The following is a 21,789-nucleotide window of genomic DNA, read 5'->3' as shown; positions in this document are numbered from 1 at the left end:
GCAAAGAACTGAAAGAGATCTCTCCATCATACTCATTAAGGGCCACGATAATATCAGGGAAAATGAAAGGCTTTGGAAGTATTGCATCTTAACAGTGTGCCAGCATATACTTTGCTGCTTAATAGTTTTATTATCATGGTATTAGCTCCGTGCAAATGATCACATACGCACGTGGACAACATTAATTATGATAATCAATTTAAATATATATATATAACAAAACACGAATAGCTGAGTCTTTTCAAGGAAGTTTAACAACCATCCAGGGTTTCCCCCCAAAAAAATGTATTATTAATGCTCCACTTAGTTACTGTGCAAGACAGGTCTTCCCCCCGAGATGATATCTGTACACATTGTAAGAAAATGGAAAGTGTCACAGATTAATGTTTTTTAACTAATATTTAACTTGCATAAAAGAAGGAAGAGGGGGCTGGAAACAGCAACACCACGACGTGATTAAAGAAATCAAATCCTTCCAATAGCTACACTGAACCCCTAAAGCAATTTAGGTATTTGTTTCTTACAGACAATTAATCACATGCAGGCAAGCCAGATGAGAACTATTGATTGCCCTTTTCCAAACTAGTGGCATTCAGACAGCAGACAGACAAATGCCCTGAGCAAGAGGAAGCATCTTCCTCCCTCTGCCTGGTGTAGCTTTTAATTGTTCTTCACTAATGTGCATGACATTTTGCTGTTAATCTTTGGCAGAGCTCGGCTCCCTTTTTTTCCTGCGAGCTATACCAAAGCAGTTTATATTTTTCATTACCTTCACTCCGAGGTCTTTCATAAGCTCAGTTTCGAAATGTACTACATCATATGGCAGCCGGAACTGGGGGATTTCAGATGTACTAGAGAGAACAAATAGAATAGAGCTGATGAAACATTTCCCAGCTGTTTTACAAAAGAGAAGGCATCCTGGAATATTAAACATTTAAACACACAAGCACAGAGAGACAGACAGGGCATACTTAAAGCAGCTAAACACAAAGTAGGAAGTGCATCTTAAAACTTGCAAAAGCACGGCTAATCTAATGAACAGACAGCAGATACCCATGTATCTGGTAAAGGTAAAGGACTTCTGGACAGTTAAGTCCAGTCAAAGGAGACTATGGGGTTGCAGTGCTCATCTCACTTCCAGGCCGAGGGAGCTGGCGTTTGTCCACCGACAGTTTTCCGGGTCATGTAGCCAGCATGACTAAACTACTTCTGGTGCAACAGAACATCGTGACGGAAACCGGAGCACACGGAAATGCCGTTTACCTTCCCGCCGCAGCGGTACCTATTTATCTACGTGCACCGATGGGCTTTCGAAATGCTAGGTTGGCAGGAGCTGGGACAGAGCAATGGGAGCTCACCCCGTCGTGGGGATTTGAACTGCCGACCTTCTGATCAGCAAGTCCAAGAGGCTCAGTGTTTTAGACCACAGCGCTACCCATGTCCAGGTATCCCTCTTCTAGACCAAGCCAATACATGCCAGCTTGTATCCCTCAGTTCAGCTCTTGTGTCCCTCCATAGTTCTCTCCTGGTTTCCTCTTTCTGCAGCAACCAGTAGTGCTATTTAGAACTTTCTAGTCGTATTTCAGATCTGCTTTAGTCCTTTTCCCTCTTTTGTAGTCTCTTTTAACTCCAGCCCTTCAACTTGATGACTCCACAAATGCTAGTTTCTAGCTTGATTTATATACTGAATTTTCACTTCCCCTCCAAAACCTTTCGCCAATCAACAAGGTGACTATTCTCCTTTTAAAGCTTCTGATTCTCCTTAACTGCTAGGTTCTTAGCATGAACCTTGGATCCGCTTGTGAATGACAAGCCCATTGTACAAAACACTCTCTTACACTTTTAACCTCCCTGTAAACTTTTGACCTTCCTGTGCATGGGAGCCTTTAAAGCAAGCAAGCAACCATTTAACAATCCAAGTCTTTCAACCAAAAACCAAACACAAAATGGCTGAAAGTTTTATCCCCTCACAGGCAGCATTACGGTAAAATGTACTGTAGATTGCTTAAGCCTACTACCTTGAATATGTGGCATCAAACTATTGAGGAAATTGCTAAGAAGTGTAAGAGGGTCTCTGCTGTGCAACTACCCAACATTCTATGGCCCTTCCTAATAATTTATTGGCCACTTTTATGCTTTTAAGCTTTATGTTCATGTTGTTCCTTTCCTTGAGGCTTTTAACTTCGTAAATTGCCTAGAAATCTATAGCTATACAGTTGTACCCTGGAAGTCGAACGGAATCTGTTCTGGAAGTCCGTTTGACTTCCAAAATGTTCAGAAACCAAAGCGTGGCTTCCAATTGGCTTCAGGAAGCTCCTGCAGCCAATCGGAAGCCGCAGAAGCCTCATCAGATGTTCAAGTTCCAAAGAACTTTCACAAACCAGAACACTCACTTCCGGATTTGTGGCGTTCGGGAGCCAAAACATCCGAGTACCAAGATGTTCGGGATCCAAGAACGCACATGAAATTAATTTATTAAAATGAATGGTCTGATTCTGTTTTCAGTGTTGCTACTAAGCAAAGGCTAAAAAAGTTAGAAGTAAAAGACTGAACATCAAATTCCCTCCCCAAATGCTATCCGTATTTGGCTTCAGTTCTTCAACGTACTGAATAAAAGTATATTGTTTACAATAAAAAGATGAAGTGGGGCATTTTAGCGGGTGAGGAGATTTGATACTTTGAATGTATATTTTGCAGAAAACCATGTCCCCCCCCCAAAAAAAAAAAAAAACTTCAAATTGTTGTAGTTGGTGTTCAGAATGCTTTATTTCCAAATTTAATTATACTTTATATAATTAATTTAATTCCAAATTTAATTTAAATCTACCTTAATCCCCCAACATAGCCTTCCTTTTCAAATATGGTGATGTTCGAGTAGCCCAATCGAGCCAGAAAGGTGGCACAGCTGATGCTTGCAGGCCCTGCTCCAAGAAGAGCTATCTTGGCATGGTAGGCTTCCGGCATTTCTTCTGGTGGTGGCAAGGATGGACTTCTACTCTGAGGAATATTCATTGCTCTGAATACCTGAAAAGGAAATGCATTAAAGTAGTTAATGAGTACAGAAGACAACACCCCTCTCTTCAAGCCCCAACAGTTAACTTGTTTGAAGAATGTCCATTCGTAGAGTTTGTCATCACATATGAAAATGGCAATTCTCATAATATTTTTATTGGCTTCATTTGCACACTCCATATATACATATTATATTACATTTCACATTTACACCTGCTCCCAAGAGCTGACTTCCCTCCTTCCCTCTTCTGGCCTTTTATATCACATCTAACTTTTTCGTATTGTCTTCATCTATTTTGTATATTATTGCCCTTCTTTCGTATTTGTCAATAGAGTGTCTATAGTCAAATAAATCCTCCTGTATATACAATTCTTATTGTCCGTCTATATTCATTTACAACTACCATTGGTTACATTAATCACCTTGCACATTTTACTTTTTGTTATTTTCTTTATCCAGAAATTTTCTTTGTATTTCACATTATGAGGTTTATTTCAGCTCTACTGGTTTCACTATTTCACCTTATCCTTCCTATGTACAACATATTTTTTCCCCATTCTTTTTGAAATGTTTCATCGCCCTGTTGTCGAATTTTCTCCGTTAATCTAGCTATTTTTGCATATTCCATTACCTTCTGTCGCCATTCTTCTACTGTTGGTACTTGCTGTTGTTTCCAAACCAGGTTTGGAAAATGGCAATTCTCAATGTTAAGTATCAAGGAAGTTCATCGCACAGTGAACACTGAAGTTGCAAACTATCCTTAGGGAATGTATTCCAATGACTGCCAATCACAGACAACTGCTGCCAGGGACTGGCAGGACACTGATGAATGTGCACCGGGAGAAAGGGGGCTGGAGTCTGACTCGGGAGAGGGGGTCACTGATTTGTGGGGGACTGTTCCAGCCAGGTGTCAGAGGCTGGGGAAGCTTCAGAGCTGGTGGGTGGAGCACAAGATGGATAAGAAGAAGAGGCAGTGAAGGGCCCAATGCAATGCCACCCTCTCCTGCAAAACTGTCCCCTGGAACCAGGAGGGGATTGAAATGGGAGGAGCAGAGGAAGTTGCCACACAGGCGCAGTCTTTGGTTCCAAGTGCCCAACCTGTCAGGGGAAGATACATAAACTGGTGGAAGGGGAATGATCACCTGTTGCTGCAACTGCTCCATAGAGCACAGACCTGGATATAGCTGCCAAGACACTAGATTGGTGTGCACAGGTATCCAGAGCTGTAGAAGCGATTGTGTTATCTTTGACAATAAAGAATTAACTATTCGTGTGTGCATTCCTTTGGCTGGGAAGCATCCTTGACAACTGCAGAGAGTTTGAGATTTACTTGCCAGTTGCTTCACTTTTATCTGTTGGATCGCATGATGGAAGATTTGGGGGGAGCGGGGCGGTCAAAAGCAATGATAGCTGGGGTAAGCTATGATACTTACTTACAACCTAAAACAGGTTTCATGGAAAGGACTTGCTGAAATAGTTAATTGAAGTGGAATACAAAAAGGGAAGCACTGTGGAAGTCAATGAAACAAGTGTATGAAAGTTAAGATCTAAAATATTGGAAGTGTTTTTAATTGTTTTTGTTTTGTTTTGTTAATTTAATGTTTTATGTAGTGTTTTTGTTTTTGTTTGTTTTTCTATGTTTAACTTTTCTTTTTTCTTTTTGTAATTTCCAAAATCTTAATAAATATTATTTTAAAAAATAAAAAATAAATAAAACAGGTTTCATGGAAGTGAATTCTACTTATTTAGAATGCACTTCTATTCAAGTGTGCTTACAATTCCAGCCCAGGTGAATAAATAATATAGAGCTTATAACAGAACCACATAGATGTCACAGTTATTAGATTCCACACACGCCCAGCCCCAAAAGCCCAGGACCAGAAGCATTTATTTGACAGAAGTAGACCAAACCAAGAGTCTAGTAAATTGTAATTTTAAATGAAGAAAAGTTGAGCATGACTGCAATGTAGTGGTTGAGAGATCATGCAGCCATGCAAGAAATTCTAAAAATTCAAGGTTGAGTGCTTTGCTTTTAATTTTGCCTTCTCGTGCATATGGCTCTCAGTAACAGTACAATATAAGGTTTAAAAATAAAAGACCTATGCTGACCATCTATGATGCTCAGTCAGTGTTCCACGCTGTGAAGAAGTGTGGGGTGCTCTTTCATAATTATTTATAAATGATTTTAATAGTACAGACCCTATAAACAGATATACATTTTCACTATCTTCTAAATCAGTATTCTCCAAAGTGGTGCCCGCCCGCCCCCGATGTTTCAGAGTATAATTCTGATCAGTCCCAGATATCATGGTTAATAGTCAGAGGTGATGGGAGTTGAGGTCTTCAACATCTGAAGGTCATCAGATTAGGAAGACCTATTGGAGAAGTGCAGCATTACAGAAAGGAACACGATTCCTACCATTTACACAGCGATGAACTCCAGGTGGAACTGCGCTTGGGCCTGGTCTGAAAGAACCAGCTAGGGCAGCAGATAGACAACAGAAAGCTAAAACATCTGCACAGGCTATCCATATACTACCAGGTCAGGTTCAAGGATCTTGCATGCCTTTTTAAGACTCATGGGACAATTTAAACAATGCCAGGCAAATGCCAGAAATACAAGATGCTAATCGGCAAAAACAATTTGGGTTTGTGGCACCTTGATGCTGACCATTTGCACTTATCTACCTGCAAAGCCAGCGTGATGTCTTGTTTTGTGCTGCGTTACTGGCACAGCCAGTCAATAAGTCTCCCACCCTATGCACTTAATCTGCTGGCACAGTATGTTTTCAATTGGGCTGTAAATCTTGCAATGCACAAAAAGGCAAGGACCACAAACCATTTAAAGTGCCACATGGAAGACAAAGGGATTAACCCAGCTTAATTGCTTTATAACAGCACCGTTTAAGCACTTAGGCAGGTATCCTACCCGAATGCTTAGGGAAGGCTGCACAAATATTTGAGGCAGAAGCACAATAGGCACTTTGAACTACCGAGGGCAGGAGACAATTCCCTAATTGCTTACATATGCCTTCCCTGTCATTGCTCCCATACCTTTGCTAAGAAGCAAACCTGGAGGTGAACCTAAAAAATGAAGAGCACACTACAAAATAGCTTCTTGGAAGTAAATATTACAACCCAGTGGTTGCCAAACTTAGCACATCCATAGAAGCCTTTCTTCAAGTCCACTAAGGAACCCTTGCCTGTAAAGACCTGATGGAGCTCAATGTCACCCTGCATGGACCAGGACACATTCAACACTTCTCCACACATACCCACTGCAGTGAATGATGGATAAAAGGTAAAGGTACCCCTGACCATTAGATCCAGTCATGGACAACTCTGGGGTTGTGGTGATCATCTTGCTTTACTGGCCGAGGGAGCTGGTGTACAGCTTCCGGGTCACGTGGCCAGCATGACTAAGATGCTTCTGGCAAACCAGAGCAGTGCACGGAAACACCGTTTACCTTCCCGCTGGAGTGGTACCTATTTATCTACTTGCACTTTGACGTGCTTTCAAACTGCTAGGTTGGCAGAAGCAGGGACTGAGCAACGGGAGCTCACCCCATCACAGGGATTCGAACTGCCGATCAGCAAGCCCTAGACTCTGTGGTTTAGACCACAGCGCCTCTCATGTTGGTGCCCAAATCGTCAATCAGGGAGGCCTCTTCACATCACGATCTCAGTGAGAAACCTCATACAGTGGTACCTTGGGTTACATACGCTTCAGGTTACAGACTCCGCTAACCCAGAAATAGTACCTCAGGTTAAGAACTTTGCTTCAGGATGAGAACAGAAATCACACAGCAGTGACGTGGCAGCAGCAGCGGGAGGCCCCATTAGCTAAAGTGGTGCTTCAGGTTAAGAACAGTTTCAGCTTAAGAACGGACCTCCAGAATGAATTAAGTACTTAACCCGAGGTACCACTTTATATCTTTCCATGGAGCCCTAGGGATGCAGATTGAAAGCCATCGCTGCTGCTCAAAATGTTTCACATTATTCTCTCTCAAGGAGATCTGGGACGGAGTTCATTTCATTTATGTTTTATTTTCATCCCACCTTCTTCTCTAAACTCATGATTCTCCCCTTCTTCATTTAATTCCCACACCAACCCTGTGAGGTAGGTTAGGCTGAGAGGCAGTGACTGGCCCAAGTCCACCCTGTGAGCTTCCTGGCTGAGTAGCAATTTAAACCCTGGTCTCCCAGGTCTCAGCCAAACAATCTAACCACTACATCACACTGGCTTCCATGACAGACCTTTCCCCCTAATGGATTTAAAGGTCTTCCTGCTTTGTTCAGATGTCCATCATAGTCATCGTCTCTGGGAAAGTGTGCTTGACTAGATAGCCCAGAAATGTTCCTACATGAACTATTCTGTCTGCAGGCTGCTTTTCTTTAGAGGCTTGTGGAATAAGTTTCAGTTGCCCCTGAAAAAGAAGAATAATTGTATTCAAAATATTTGGGTGCTCTGATACTTAAGCTTCTTTCTGAAAAGGTAGTTCACAACACTTTGAGGTCCACCTCTTGATTTCCGCCTGTCCTTTTGGTGCTGCTCTGCCTCTCCTTCTGACATGCATTTGTCAGTGCAGTTTATGGCTACAGTAGAAGCGGAACATGTTAATTTTGATAGATTTCATCTGCTGAAGATAACAAGAAATTATTCAATCTTGCATGCTTGGAATGCAAGTGGAATATTACCCCCAAAATGCATTATGAATATGACAGATTATTGTTCCTTATCATTTCTATAATATATGAAATAGTCATTAAAAACCACTGCCAAACTTGAGGGGGGGACCTAAAGTTTGCAACATTTATGAGCATGATCTGGGTATAAAATGAGTGTATATATTCTAAGTATATATTTGTGTGCGTACATATTTCAATAAATTTTAAATTATGCAGAACTACCACATTGCTCAACTGTATTAGAACCCTTGATACCAATAGATCACTTTAAATAAACTTAAAATGCTGTGATGAAAACCATTCAGAGCTATTCATCCTATGCCAGTTTTAATATCAATCATTGTGCCAGCGCACAGCATTTTTAATAGATTTCTAAAGATTTTTGAAGAAGAATGGTGGATATTTAGCAAAATCTATCAAGGCATAATTCTTCCCTATTAATCAAAGCATTAAGGCTAAAAGGAGACACAAATCAAAGTTTAACAGATATTGCTCACATTTGGTTTTAAAAACAGTAATAATTCAGTATTATATCACTCACACATTTGACAAGAGTTTAATCTATTTCTTTTACGCGAGCCGCAAATGTGTGTATTTTTAAAGAAGAAAAAGCAAACTGGAATGGTTCTCTTTCTGTGGCAAGCCAAAAACATTCACTATTAGTAAAGGATCAGACATTCACTGTGCTCAATGAAACTTGCAAGCACATTCTTTCAATAGTCATCCTGGCCTCTCCTTGGGAAGTCCAAAGCCAGTTGCCTGTCACAAAGAGGTAGTCAAAAAAGATGACTGCTCCAACAGGAAACTAAGTATCTCATTTGCCAGCTTTCCTTGCAGGTAAGCTACAGGTAGAGTGTAGCAACAGGCTATTTATTCAAAGGAACGCCTGCCCATAGAACACCATGGAGGAAGAGGGAAAATGCATTATCTAAAGCTGAAGAACTGAGGTGAATGAACTCGTAATGGGTTCGGCCCAGTTTATTCTACCATCTGGGGCAAAAGGAACCGTGATTCAAATCTTTTTCCATTAAGTATTTTTAAGAAGAGCATGTTACATTCATTTTTAGAGTGTACTTCAGGTATGAATAGCTACAGAGCAAAGTTCAAATGATTAGCTGCCAAAATCTTAGCCAATTTGTTAATATATATCTCTATTTTAAGGCGCACCATTTTTGTAACTGGAGCAGTGGCGGACTTTGAGGTCTCAAATTTCAGCAGCATCCTCTGCAACACGAAAATTTGGCGCCCCCTGCTTCTCACCTTCCATTCTACATCATAGTTGCAGTGCCCCCCCATGGCACCCCTGAGACTCTACGCCCAGTGTGACTGAACCAGTCATGCTCCCCTAAATCCACCTCTTACTGGAGGGGAAGATGGGCAGAGCTACTACACTTGTGCCCACTCTCACGCTTCACGTGGGATCAGAACAGGGCTACATTGCAATTCAAACCTTAGACCATGGCTGAATATAAAGGATGATTTGCCAAGTGGCAATGGAGCTGCTCAATAAGTCAAGGTGAACAGACCAATCTTGAGGGATTATTTATTTCTTTATTATTTCACACTGACACCCCGCCCTTGTTCGCCAAGTGGGAAGGGCAGTGTGTCTTATGAAATCACCTAAAGCTGTTCAAAACAAGTTTCTAATATGTTGGCAACCTCATACCTGGCGTTGCTCAAAAATCCCAAGAAACCAAAAAGACCGGTGCAGTTTTGAAAGGTTCCATCCACCATATTGATTCAAAATGGCACGCAACTGTATGCAAGCACAGGCAGAAAACATGCTCCCAATATCTCAGGAACCATTGTGTGAAATTGGGTTACGGTATCTTCAGAGGTGTCCCAATTCATAGCAAGCAAGCAAGCATGCAAGCAACTTTCTAAATTAGCCTGAAAAGATAGAGTCAATATGGCAGGGAAGGGGGAATCTCCAAAACTAGTGTAAGGCTGAGCAAGAGTTCCAATGGTCCGGTGGATAAAGCTTATGTAGCTTGTATAGCTGCTTTCCTCCTGCCCTTCAAATTGCCCAGAAAAAGACCATCTGGCTGATAACTGGGCCTCTAGTAGGTGCAATAATGTGATGGGAGCTAAGTTCAGCTTGCTTAGTATGGCTCCAACTATACTTTTTAAAATGTGAGTCACTGGGGCAGGGAGCATGTATAGGGCTAAAAGACTGGATGAAAACAATAAATAATAAATTCCTATTTGGCACGGTGTCTGTGCAGCGATTGTCCTATATCATACAGCTGTGCTTCATGGGTGGCAACCCGCATCCCAGGGGCCACACACTGCCTTTGGCCCCCACGCAGGTTGAGGGAGCATGGAGGACAGAATGAGACCGAGAAGGGCAAAACATGGGCTGGGTGGAGTGTAGCTGACATGGATGGAGAGATGGAAGGAAGATTGGGAGGGAACTCTCTGTAAGCAATCAGTTCTCTGGTAAGAGAAGGGCCATAGCTTAGTGGTAGAGCATGTGAAGAGCCCAATGACAGGCAGACCTGGAGCCAATGAAAGGCGACCTTTGAGGGTGACTTGGAAACTACAACTAATCCAGAATGTGGCAGCTAGACTGGTGACTGGGAATGGCTGCCGGGACCATATAACACTGGTCCTGAAAGATTTACATTGGCTCACAGTACATTTCTGAGCACAAGTCAAAGTGTTGGTGCTGACCTTTAAAGCCCTAAATGACTTTGAACCTGTATACCTGAAGGTGCGTCTCCACCCACATTGTCCAGCCGGGGCATGGAAATGCAGGTCTGAGGGCCTTCTGGTGGTTCCCTCATTGTGAGAAGTGAAGCTACAGGGAACCAGGCAGAGGGCCTTTTTGGCCCTCCCATCAGATGTCAAACAGACCAACAGTTATGTGATTCTGAAAAGACATATGAAGGCAGCCTTGTTCAGGGAAGTTTTTAGTGTTTGATATTGCATTGTGTTGTTGCTATTTTTTGTTGGGAGCCGCACAGAGTGGCTGGGGTGACCCAGTCAGATGGGTGTAATAATAATAACTGCAGAAGCAGTTAATTATTGTTCTTGCCCCTATAAGGCACCCCCTGAACTTGTTGTAAATAAGAGGACAGTCAGATGGGGACTGGCTGACGGCAGAGAGAGGCTGGTAGAACATTGCCTCATTTGCCGCGACGGACCAGCCTCCACTGCTAGGCAAAGGGGAGAGGGAAGGAAGGAGGTGGCAGAAAGAGAGAAAAAATTGCTCCTGACCTACCAATGGCACAAGGCAGAGAGAGCCTGTTCTTCCACACACAAAACAAATGTTCCCCAACCCTGCTTTATAACCAAAAAGTATTTATGGATTACATCTAACTCTTTGTACATTCTTTTATTCAACACAAAGAAGTGGGCGGAGAACTACTACATTTGACTTAGTCTGGTTGCCAACAAGATGTGGAGTCAAAACTCATTATTAAACAATCAAACAAAAAAATCTGAACTCTACACATCTTCACTTACCTCTGTAGCAAATTGCTGCAGTCCGCCAATATTAATTGGTCCCTCCTCGGTGGCATATAAATTGCATCCACCCACGCAGAGGTCTGAAGTTGGACACACCATCCCGCATGTCAGCCCAAGCGGGTTGTCAGAAAAGATCATTCTGGCGGCTCCGTAGTAGTTCTGCACAAGTAGGAAAACAGCAGCAGCATCATGTTAGAAGGAATGTGGAAGCTTAGAGACAAAGCTTTCAGCATTTCATCTGAACAATGTGTGTAGCATTACCCCAACGATTCCACACAAAATGTAGCCACATGCTACTCAGACATACAAGTTTTAAATCCATTTTCAGTCATGTCAACCTTATTTTGAAGACTGAAATGTTGTGATTAGTTTAGGCAGATTTTAAGTCCTCCCCGTAGCAAAATGGTCTCGCTATAGAAATAATGTTGTAGCTGCAAAACCTTCCTGTAATGGCTCCCTCTGTTCCTAAATCAATTACATACAAGGGGAGAGGAACCCCCACAAGATAATGTAATTTCCTTCCCAATTTTCTTCTCATTCCACAGAATCCACATCAAGACAATTCCTATATTTCATTATTACTTGAAAGATACTTATAAAATCCACCACTGATCCTCAGCAAAATAAGCTGGTTAATACATGCAAGGTTGATGCAGCAAAAAAGTTTCTATGATTTTATAATTCTATGATTTATCTGTACCTGTTGTTTCCTCAATATGTGTCCAAGGGCAGGCAAGGAACAGCTTGCAGCGCCCTCAATAAGGTCAATACTCCGGGAAAAGCCCCTGACAACACATTCCTGCTGCTTGAAATGGCAACCCAAGGCATCTACTCAGAATTAATGGGGTCATGTTGTGCAGTGGTTACAGTACTGAAGAAGAGTCACATTACATTACAAGCACTTAAGTACATTACAGTATGATCACATCTTACACACATTTAACTTGTGTGATCTCAACTCTACACAGTTGTAGGTCAGCTAGTTGAAATCCTGTATGTTAAATGCAGAGGGTCTGTCCACACCAAGTCTGGATTGCTCGCATGACATCTCGTGGGAACTCAAACACCAAGTGAGATCTTGCCTTGGAAACCAAGGCTCTCTAATCATGCCAGGTCTGGGAAGCGCCTGCAACATATTGCGGGAACTCGAACGACCCCATGAGATCTCACAAGAGCATCCTGGGACTTTTGGAAACAGCACACCAGTACCTGAAGCCTCAAGATGATTGCAGGCGGTTTGGTTCTAAGGATTTGAGTGTAAGCATTTTTGCATATACGCAGAACCGTTGGAACCAACCGCCATGCAAGACACAATCCTACTGTACATCCCCCAAAGAGTCCTAGGAACGTAGTTTGTTAAGGGCGCTGGGAATTTTAGTTCTCTGATGGGTACAGTGTGGTTCTTAGCATTCCAGGGATGGGGTGGGGGCGGAAGCAATGTGCTTTACATGTACGGTGTAGATGGGAAAGGGACGCGGATGGTGCTGTGGTCTAAACCACTGAGCCTCTTGGGCTTGCCCATCAGAAGGTTGGCGGTTCAAATGCCCACGATGGAGTGAGCTTCCATTGCTCTGTCCCAGCTCATGCCACCTAGCATTTCGAAAGCACACCAGTGCAAGTAGATAAATACCTTTCCACTTCATCGGGAAGGTAAACAGCATTTCTGTGCGCTCTGGTTTCCGTCACGGTGTCCTGTTGTGCCAGAAGCGGTTTAGTCATGCTGGCCACATGACTCAGAAAGCTGTCTGTGGACAAACGCTGGCTCTCTTGGCCTGAAGGGAAGTCCAGTTGCCTTTGCCTGGACTTAACTGTCCAGGAGTCCTTTACATTTTTACCTTTTTTTTTTTTACAGTGGTACCTGTTACAGTGGTACCTCGATTAAGAACTTAATTTGTTCTGGAGGTCTGTTCTTAACCTCAAACTGTTCTTAACCTGAGGTACCACTTTAGCTAATTGGTCCTCCCACTGCGCCGCCACCGCACGATTTCTGTTCTCATCCTGAAGCAAATTCTTAACCCGAGGTAATATTTCTGGGTTAGCAGAGTCTGTAACCTGAAGCGTCTGTAACCTGATGTGTCTGTAACCCAAGGTACCACTGTAGATGGGACCTAGACCTGGGGAAAACTAGGTTCAAATTTTAACTCAGTCAAGAGGTTCCTCATGGGCCAGTCATACTGTCTCAGCCCTACCTATGTCACAGGATTAGTGTGAGCGTAAAATGAGGACAAAACATGCATTCAACCTTGAGCTCACTGTTGGAAATCTGGGGCTTTAATGTGGTAGTAACAATGAGAATCCCTTCTGTTTTAAAAGTGGGTTGCAGCACCTTCTCAAGAACATAAGAAGAGCCCATCTTAACCACCTGAGGATCTTCAGGTTTACTGCACTGCATCTAAAAATGGACAGCCATGGAAGCCCACAAGCAAAGCAACATGGCAACTGCCCTTCTCCTAGCAACTGACACTCAGAGCACATTACCCCTGAACCATAATTTCCTGCGGGTTGCCAGACACCAAAAAGGTGTGTAGGAGACAAAGGCAGAGCTCTCCTGCTCTTCCTTCCACCAGCTTGTTCCAGCTTGCCACCAGGGGAATACCAGTCAGAGAGGAGGGCGTCAGTGGGCTGCTGACATGAGGAGTGAATAGAGGAAATATTTTAGCTTCAACTAGCTACCTCATTATGAAGAACCGTTATATCGCTCCATACAAATTAAAAGGCGGCACGGCAGAGGAAGCTAGGAAAACATTTCACCTACACAAACTTTGTTTATTGCCAATTCTGTCTTCCTAGCACCAAGCAATGCATTTCCATGGAAAATCCGCAGGTAATTTGGAAATCTGCCATGTTGCAAATGTGCTCACTTTATTGGCTGCTTTATTACCGGTTGTTTGGCTCCAGGTAGCCTCAGACAGTTTCATGCAGCCTCAAGGACTCTGTTAATTTGAGTCTGAATGAAAAAGAAACACGGACTACGTGTAGGAGTAAATGTGTTTTTAAAAATAACATAAATGGGACATCTTGCAAAAAAATAAAAAAGTGATTTCACAGGACTGGGCAAGATGAGAAGAGGTGATTTGGCGTGAAAATATTAAAAATGTCACTATGGTGACAGATATTGTGAGGATGCAGGCTGCACATAGAAAATGAACGGCCCCAACAGAAGCATTTTGGATGAACAGATTACAGAATGTGCCTTTGTGGATTTCAATAAGACTGACTAAAAGTATGAAATAATATTCCAAATGGCTGGAATGGCAGAATCAGATACTGGTGGATTTCAGTGGCAGCTGTATTCGCAACTGGACAACTACAGGAAAAGAGGCAAGTGCCAGATATACACACAGGTTGCATCATCCATGTGTCTATGCATCACTTAAACATGTCATGTGGTCATCTTGCTCATCAGACATCAGAGAGCAAACTGGCAGCAGACATTATTTAAGCAGCTTTTCATTAAAGATTACTGGGAAAATCCAATTTTAAACAAGTAAATAAATAGGTCTAGGCTTTGGAATCCACAGTCTATAAGGTCAAAGTTAAGTCCAGTCAAAGGTGACTGTGGGATTGCAGCACTCATCTCGCTTTTCAGACTGAGGGAGCTGGCGTTTGTCCACAGACAGCTTTCCGGACATGTGGCCAGCATGACTAAACTGCTTCTGGCGCAATGGGACACGGTGACGAAAACCAGAGAGCACGGAAACACCATTTACCTTCCTGCCACAGCGGTACCTATTTATCTACTTGCACTGGCATGCTTTCGAACTGCTAGGTTGGCAGGGGATGGGACAGAGCAACGGGAGCTCACTCCATCATGGGGATTCAAACCACCGACCTTCTGATCTGCAAGTCCAAGAGGCTCCGTGGTTTAGACCACAGCATCACCCGCCACCGTCTATAACAGGAATGGGCACGCTGCTGGTCAGATGTTGCTGCACTCCGACTCCCATCATCCTTGACCATTGGCAATGTTGGCTGGGGCTGATGGGAGTTGGAGTCCAGCAATATCTGGAGGGCCACAAGTTCCCCATTGCTTTATTGATTTTTTTATCCCCAATGTTGCTGCTCTATGAGCACAACAGTGGCAGCCAACTAGCTAAGGGAGAGCGAAGAAGTCTTATCTCAACCTTCCTGCGGACTGCCTCACATTAGCATTCTAGTCAATCTAGCTGGTAACCAGAAAGCTACACACTGTCATGTTAAAGGGAATAATGCATGAAAGTATAGCTTAATTTATTTGTCAAAATTTTAAAGCCTTTTAGCACATGATGGAAGTTGAAATATCAAAGCAGATGTCTTTTACACTGAGGCTGAAATCTTAAAAGGTATTTATTTACAACTGCCAAATCAGTATATGCAAATCACTATCCATTTTAATTTATTAACTAAATGTTCTTCATGGAAATCAAATTGCAACCAATTCAACAGGTGGCTATTTGTTTTTCCCCCCTGTGCTTTCCTCTAAAACACAATTATATAATGGTTAAAAGACAAATTTTCACATACTAATATACTTGTGTGGCATCTTCATTAGAATACTTCCATTATGTAAATTCAAATGTTGATTGTTTTCCTCTGTTACTGGATTATTATTGTGATTAAATTTATGCCAAGATGCATTATTCATTGGATTTAAAGCCATTATGTACATTTTATATGGACTGTTACAACTACAGTGAGATATGCATTGTGGACTTCCACGCTATTAGAGACTAACACAGTAACACAACAAATGTATTAAAGGGAACAGCCACAATCCAAGATCCCTAATTCTGCATTTGATTGTAGTTGATGCATTTTGCAGTTCACTTTCAAATTATTAGAGAGCTCATAAAGGCACCAAAACTTTAATTAAATGGGCAAATGTGAATAATTACCAATTAAACAATTTACTTAGTGGTTATGCTGATTTCAATAGCCATGAAAGCTCCCACAAGCACTTTCACCATTGTGTCCAAAATGATGGCATGAACCACTTTCAGAAGAACTGAAAGATAAATTCAGGGCACTTACACCTTCCTTGTCCTACATAATTAGACAGATGGGCACCATATGAAACCTGTCACTGTTACTATCCTGTCTGAAAGAGTCATGTAACATGAAATGAAAAAAAATATATTGGGGACATAAAGAACCTAGAAATAAGGAAGAATCCCAATTAGAGGCTAATGGAGATTAATAGACTAATTAGAGAACTCTAATAGAGAGCTCCAGATAAACATGATTTTCTCCCATAAACAATTCAGAGGGAAGTGTTGGCAAACCGATGCCTACTTAATTTACCAACAATATGGCTGGTTATAGCCTGTGTTAATTATGATACTGGCTGCAGTGATGATGGTACTGGGAAGAGCCACAGAAATTCAGTAATCTGAGTCTGGGTTTCTGCTTAAAACCTTGGGAGACAATTCTACAAGTCCATTGGCAAGTCACCCTGATGGTCAGTTGGACTAACAATGATGGTTATCATGAAGAATTGTAAAACACTTTGTATATAAAAAATCCTATTAAAAAAATAAACAAAAGGTGATTTTCTATTAATTTCTAGGCAGCTGTAAGCAAGCTACTGACATCTAAAGGCAGTATTCAGTACTGGGAAGAAATGCTGCTTCATCTCTTGAGTTAGATTAAACCCTGCCGGGATCAAAAATATTTTCTTCTCTGAGCTGTTCATTATTAATTTTTCCAACCATGTGGCAATACAATACAATACAATACAATACAATACAATACAATACAATACAATACAATACAATACAATACAATAAAAGTATAAGTTGAAGGGCAGTTTTTGTTGAAGCAAAGGTGTCTGCTCTGGATGCAAACACCATCTTGGTAGTCAAGATAACCCCACAATTAACTGGTAGTTGTTGTAGCATGGAGCTCATAAATGTTTATATTCGCTATATATTCACCTAAACGGCCTCAGCCCAGTATATCTGAAGGAGCATCTCCACACCCATCAATCAGCCTGGACACTGAGGTCCAGTGGCGAGGGCCTTCTGGCAGTTCCCTCACTGCGAGAAGTGAAGTTACAAAGAACCAGGCAGAGGGCCTTCTCGGTAGTGGCACCTGCCCTGTGGAACGCCCTCCCATCAGATGTCAAGGAAATAAAAACTATCTGACTTTTAGGCCTCTTTAGGGAAGCTTTCAATATTTGATGAATTGTTGTATTTTAATATTTTGCTGCAAGCTGCCCAGAGTGGCTGGGGAAACCCAGCCAGATGGGTGGGGTATAAATATTATTATTATTATTATTATTATTATTATTATTATTATTTTGCTATAAGCTCATTGGCTTGTTTTGATGTTATCCTTACAGTATCTGTAGTCTGCGGGTGCTGTCCTCTGAGCCCAAAAAGGGGAACTCTCTCAGAGATTTGGGTATTTGCCACCTATGCCCTCATCTGGTCAGGTGGGGTGATGGGAAGTCCTGGCTAGAGTGACGCATGCTGCTTTGTGTATAAAGAATGTGCATACATTTCCTTGGGTGCAGACACGTCATCTCTTTGCTGTGGTGTCTGTCTCATGCCTGCCAAGGCTAGGAGACCTGGCAGGCTGCTTTGTTGTAAGTCTACACCAGTGTTTCCCAAACTTGGGTCGCCAGCTGTTTTGGAACTACAACTCCACCATCCCTAGCTAACAGGACCAGTGGTCAGGGATGTTAGGAATTCACAAAACAGCTGGAGACCCAAGTTTGGGAAATCCTGGTCTACACCTTCTTTAATAAAGCATTAGAACTGCTCACTCTGCTGTTTTCAACATCTTTGGCATCCCTGAACCCAACCACTCCCATGAGCCCTCCTTTTGACCTGAGGTTCAGAACACAGTTCTTTAAAAGTACTGGCCGCAGCACACTAAAGAGAGTTTCACCAATCAGAAATAATGGACCATATGCCTTTGGCATCTATGAACTCCCACTACCCTCATTGGCATCAAGGATGCCAAAATGAAAACACAGAACTCAGATATGTTAGGAAGCCAACACAGTGTCCTCCAGATGTTGTGGACTCCAACTCCCATCAGCCCCAGGCACCATGACAAAATGGCAAGGGATGGTGGGAATTGTAGTCCATAACATCCCAAGCATATCACGTTGCCTACCCCTGCCTTATACTGAGAGTATTAATCTAGCTAGGCCAGTGTAACTCAGGCTGCCTTTGGACAGCACTGTATTCTGTCTCCACAATTTCCACATTTTATGTGACCTGTCACATGACATAAAAGCCACTCAGCTTAGCGCTCATTTCCATGTTATTTGTCTGCAGGAAAAAATCTGTTTGCAACCCTGTTAACCAAAAAAATCACTGGAGTTTTGCATTGTAAATCCACGCAATAAAACTTCAGGTGGTATTCAAGCATACATTTCTTCCCTTCCATTTAAAATTTAGCATGACATGGCACTACAGTGGTACCTCAGGTTAAGTACTTAATTCGTTCCGGAGGTCCGTTCTTAACCTGAAACTGTTCTTAACCTGAAGCACCACATTAGCTAATGGGGCCTCCTGCTGCCACCGCACTGCTGCCACGCAATTTCTGTTCTCATCCTGAAGCAAAGTTCTTAACACGAGGTAATATTTCTGGGTTAGCAGAGTCTGTAACCTGAAGTGTATGTAACCCGAGGTACCACTGTATAAGTGATCCAAAAGCACCAGTTCCATAACTCAACCAGCAATGCAGTGTCAAAGGATTGTTAGAATCCAGGATAGAAAAACTGGCATTAGAATCAGGAAAACTAGCACAATAATCCTCACGTCTGAATGCTCTACAGGGTTTCAAGCAGGGATTTTCTCCACGACCATCTACCCAAGCCTCTTAGTTGGCATGCAGAAGAAGTGATTAGGCCCTTATAGTCCACCTTCTTTGAAAGTCTATGGAAAGTCTATCTCTTTCAAGATCTGGTGGCCCTTGGGAAGAAATTCTGCACTAGTGTTTAAGGTAGTGTTTCTCAACTTTGGGCCTCCAGCTGTTTTTGGACTACAATTCCCATCATCCCTTGCCACTGGTCTTGCTGGTCAGGGATGATGGGAGTTGTAGTTCAAAAACAGCTGGAGGCCCAAGGTTGGGAAACACTGGTAAGGGAACGTGACCCTAGATTTTAAGTTTTTAGCCTTCTCCCCTCCCTATGTGTGGCTTGTTGGCATTTCTAGCCTTCTCTACAATGATGGTCACCTTTGGTCTGCCTCAGATTGTTTCCACTCTGCTCTCTATTTAGAGCACACTGTGAATAAAAATTGCCTTGTGGGGCTAGGCCAAAAGTAATATACTCCAAAATTCGGTTGCCGATAGCAGACAAGAGAGATGCCCTGGGAAGCCTACAAGCTTGGTGTTACAGAGACAGCCTTCTCCTGTTTGCTCCCAGCATCTGGCAATCAAAGGTTTCATATCTGAACATGGGGGTCCCATTCAGTTGTCATTGCTAATAGCTGGTGATAAACCTGCCGATGACCCTACACTTCCATTGAATTGCAATGGGCAAATATCTACACACTTGCACAGACTTTCTGAAATGAGGTAAATGGAAGCTGGACAATCATCTAACCCCTTCTAGCACAGATTTCACAAGCCGCTTAGTGTTAGCACATAGGCTGCCTGAAAAGAATGTTGCTTGACATTTGCCTCATTTATACTTGGTCACTAAAATGGAGACTACTGGATATTGCCACAAGGATATGGCCTTTGTTAAATGTTTAAGCGGGTCAGTCACATACCTTGCTTCTTAAATCAGCACATTTCCTAAAGGTATGTTTTATAAAACGGTAGGCATTTTTCTTAAGAAAAACAGAGAGTTCTGGGTTTGTTTGTTTTTTAAAAAATATATCTTACAGTTTGTTGAAGAATTAAAAAATATAGAATTCTAAGGAGCTGTAGGCTAAGTTCCCACTTCCTTGACAGGGTGAGGGGCTACTGTATTTTAACTTCTCTAAACACCCCTAAGAGTATTAAACCACTACAAACAAGTCTGTTTCTCACTAAGGGACAGCCCAACAGTTAAAAAACCAGCATTTCCCTTACACTGACATATCTCGAGTACATTGCTAATGGCTATTTTAGATGTAAGGCAACATCTGTTAAGCACAAAAGAGGTGAAATCCTTCCCACCTTATCAGTGGTTGAACTGTTAGTACTGGTAGAAGTTCTTGAGGAGGTTTAATGCAAATCAACTTCCTGTAGCTTGAAATACTTTTGTTGTTTGTTTATGCTTCAGTCTATGTTAGAATTAACACTATTGCCCACCTTCCTCCAAGTGCTGCATTACAATAGTGTCACCAATATGTAATAGGTGTGTAAACAATGCTTTGGCTGGTAAATGACACCACATACAATCCTCCCTCCAATCAATGAATTATGGAAGAATTCCTCACCTTCCCATGATCCCACTCTATCCATGATTCCATTCCCTGTCACACATCTATTTCTTCCCCCTCCCCTGTCTTGTGTCACCCATCTCTCACTCTCAACCTCTTTCACAGATGGATTCAAGCATCATGCAATATTATTTATATAACTCAGGGGTGGTGAGTCTATGGCCTGTGGGCCTAAACCAAGAAAACCGGGTTAAAAATACATTAAACTTTCATTCTGGTAGAGATAGAATAGAATGGGGAAATAATCATTGAAAGTTTATGTCTGACAATGTTTGTTCCTGGCATTTTGCCAAGCTCGGAGACATCCAGTCCAGGATAATATTTTCCTAATTTTTCCTGATCAAAAAGCCAGAAGAAATAAGAACTTCCCAGCATTCACAGTGTTATACATATTCTAAAACTCAAGAGGAGCTTAGAAACGAGATTTAGTTTAGGTTGTTCATTTCCCTCCTCTCTCATGTCAGAACTTGGTAAATTTGCAAAATTCAAGCGAGGAGGCAATGTAGCATTCGGATGAGGGCTGGGCGTGGCATGGAGCGATTTCTGAACTGAGCTTTCCCACCCCCCATATGCCAACCAGTATTCTTCACCCATGCTTCATATCATTATCCCCCTGCTACAGGGATGATTAAGGTTACTCAGCGACTTAATAGCTGAGGTAAGATTTGATATGAACCCTTCTAACTAATTTTTTAAAAACATTATGACATGACACCAGTTAGGGATGGGTAAACCTGGCAATTTCAGTTTCTTTTGGATTTTAAGTTTTAAGTTTTAAGTCTTATATTTGGTTTATCCCATTTCCACATCAGTGCATAAACTTCTTTTTATTTATTTTTTTTTAAAAAAAAGCCTGCATAAAAATCTGTAAGCATTTCGGTTGCATCTTATATGCAAGCAATTTTCCTAAATACAATGCAATTTTTTTATGAATATAAGAATTTCAATGCACAATTTCCCCATGTGCAACTTTGGGTTGGAGGACTGCATTGCAAAATTCAGAGAGATGTGAATTTTGATAGCCATGTTTCGGTTTACATGTTGGTTGGAGAAATACGAATTAGGTAGGTTGGCGTTAAAATTCAAACTGAACAGTTTTCTCCCCCATCCCTCTTGCCAGTCTCTATAAATGTTACAAGTCAAATCAAAATTCACCAAGGAAGCTTTGCAAATTGTAGCATTTTACAAACTTTCACAGACCACCCTAACTTGAATCCCTTTGACTTGGGTTTCCTTTTTACTGCTGAATAA

The 21,789-nt window shown here is 42.0% G+C and overlaps 1 protein-coding gene across 6 annotated transcripts in view; it reads right to left on the bottom strand.

Annotated features, from left to right (window-relative positions):
• The window catches only part of DPYD (dihydropyrimidine dehydrogenase), a 538,621-nt gene that overhangs the window by 358,218 nt on the left and 158,614 nt on the right, over positions 1-21,789 (bottom strand). For 5 of the 6 annotated variants that reach the window (XM_079981200.1, XM_079981199.1, XM_079981197.1 and 2 more), the window contains exons 5-7: positions 11,171-11,332; positions 2,828-3,024; positions 770-851 (exon numbers count right to left, since the gene is read on the bottom strand). In XM_079981200.1, the coding sequence (XP_079837326.1) occupies positions 770-851; positions 2,828-3,024; positions 11,171-11,332 (441 nt within the window). The remainder of the gene's footprint in view (positions 1-769; positions 852-2,827; positions 3,025-11,170; positions 11,333-21,789) is intronic. The other variant, XM_079981196.1, reaches the window with a different exon arrangement.

This window comes from Podarcis cretensis (genome assembly GCF_951804945.1).
Source record: "Podarcis cretensis genome assembly, chromosome: 6".
Classification (NCBI taxonomy): Eukaryota; Metazoa; Chordata; class Lepidosauria; order Squamata; family Lacertidae; genus Podarcis; species Podarcis cretensis.
Note: the sequence above shows the minus strand (reverse complement) of the source record. Positions and strands in the feature narration are given on the sequence as shown.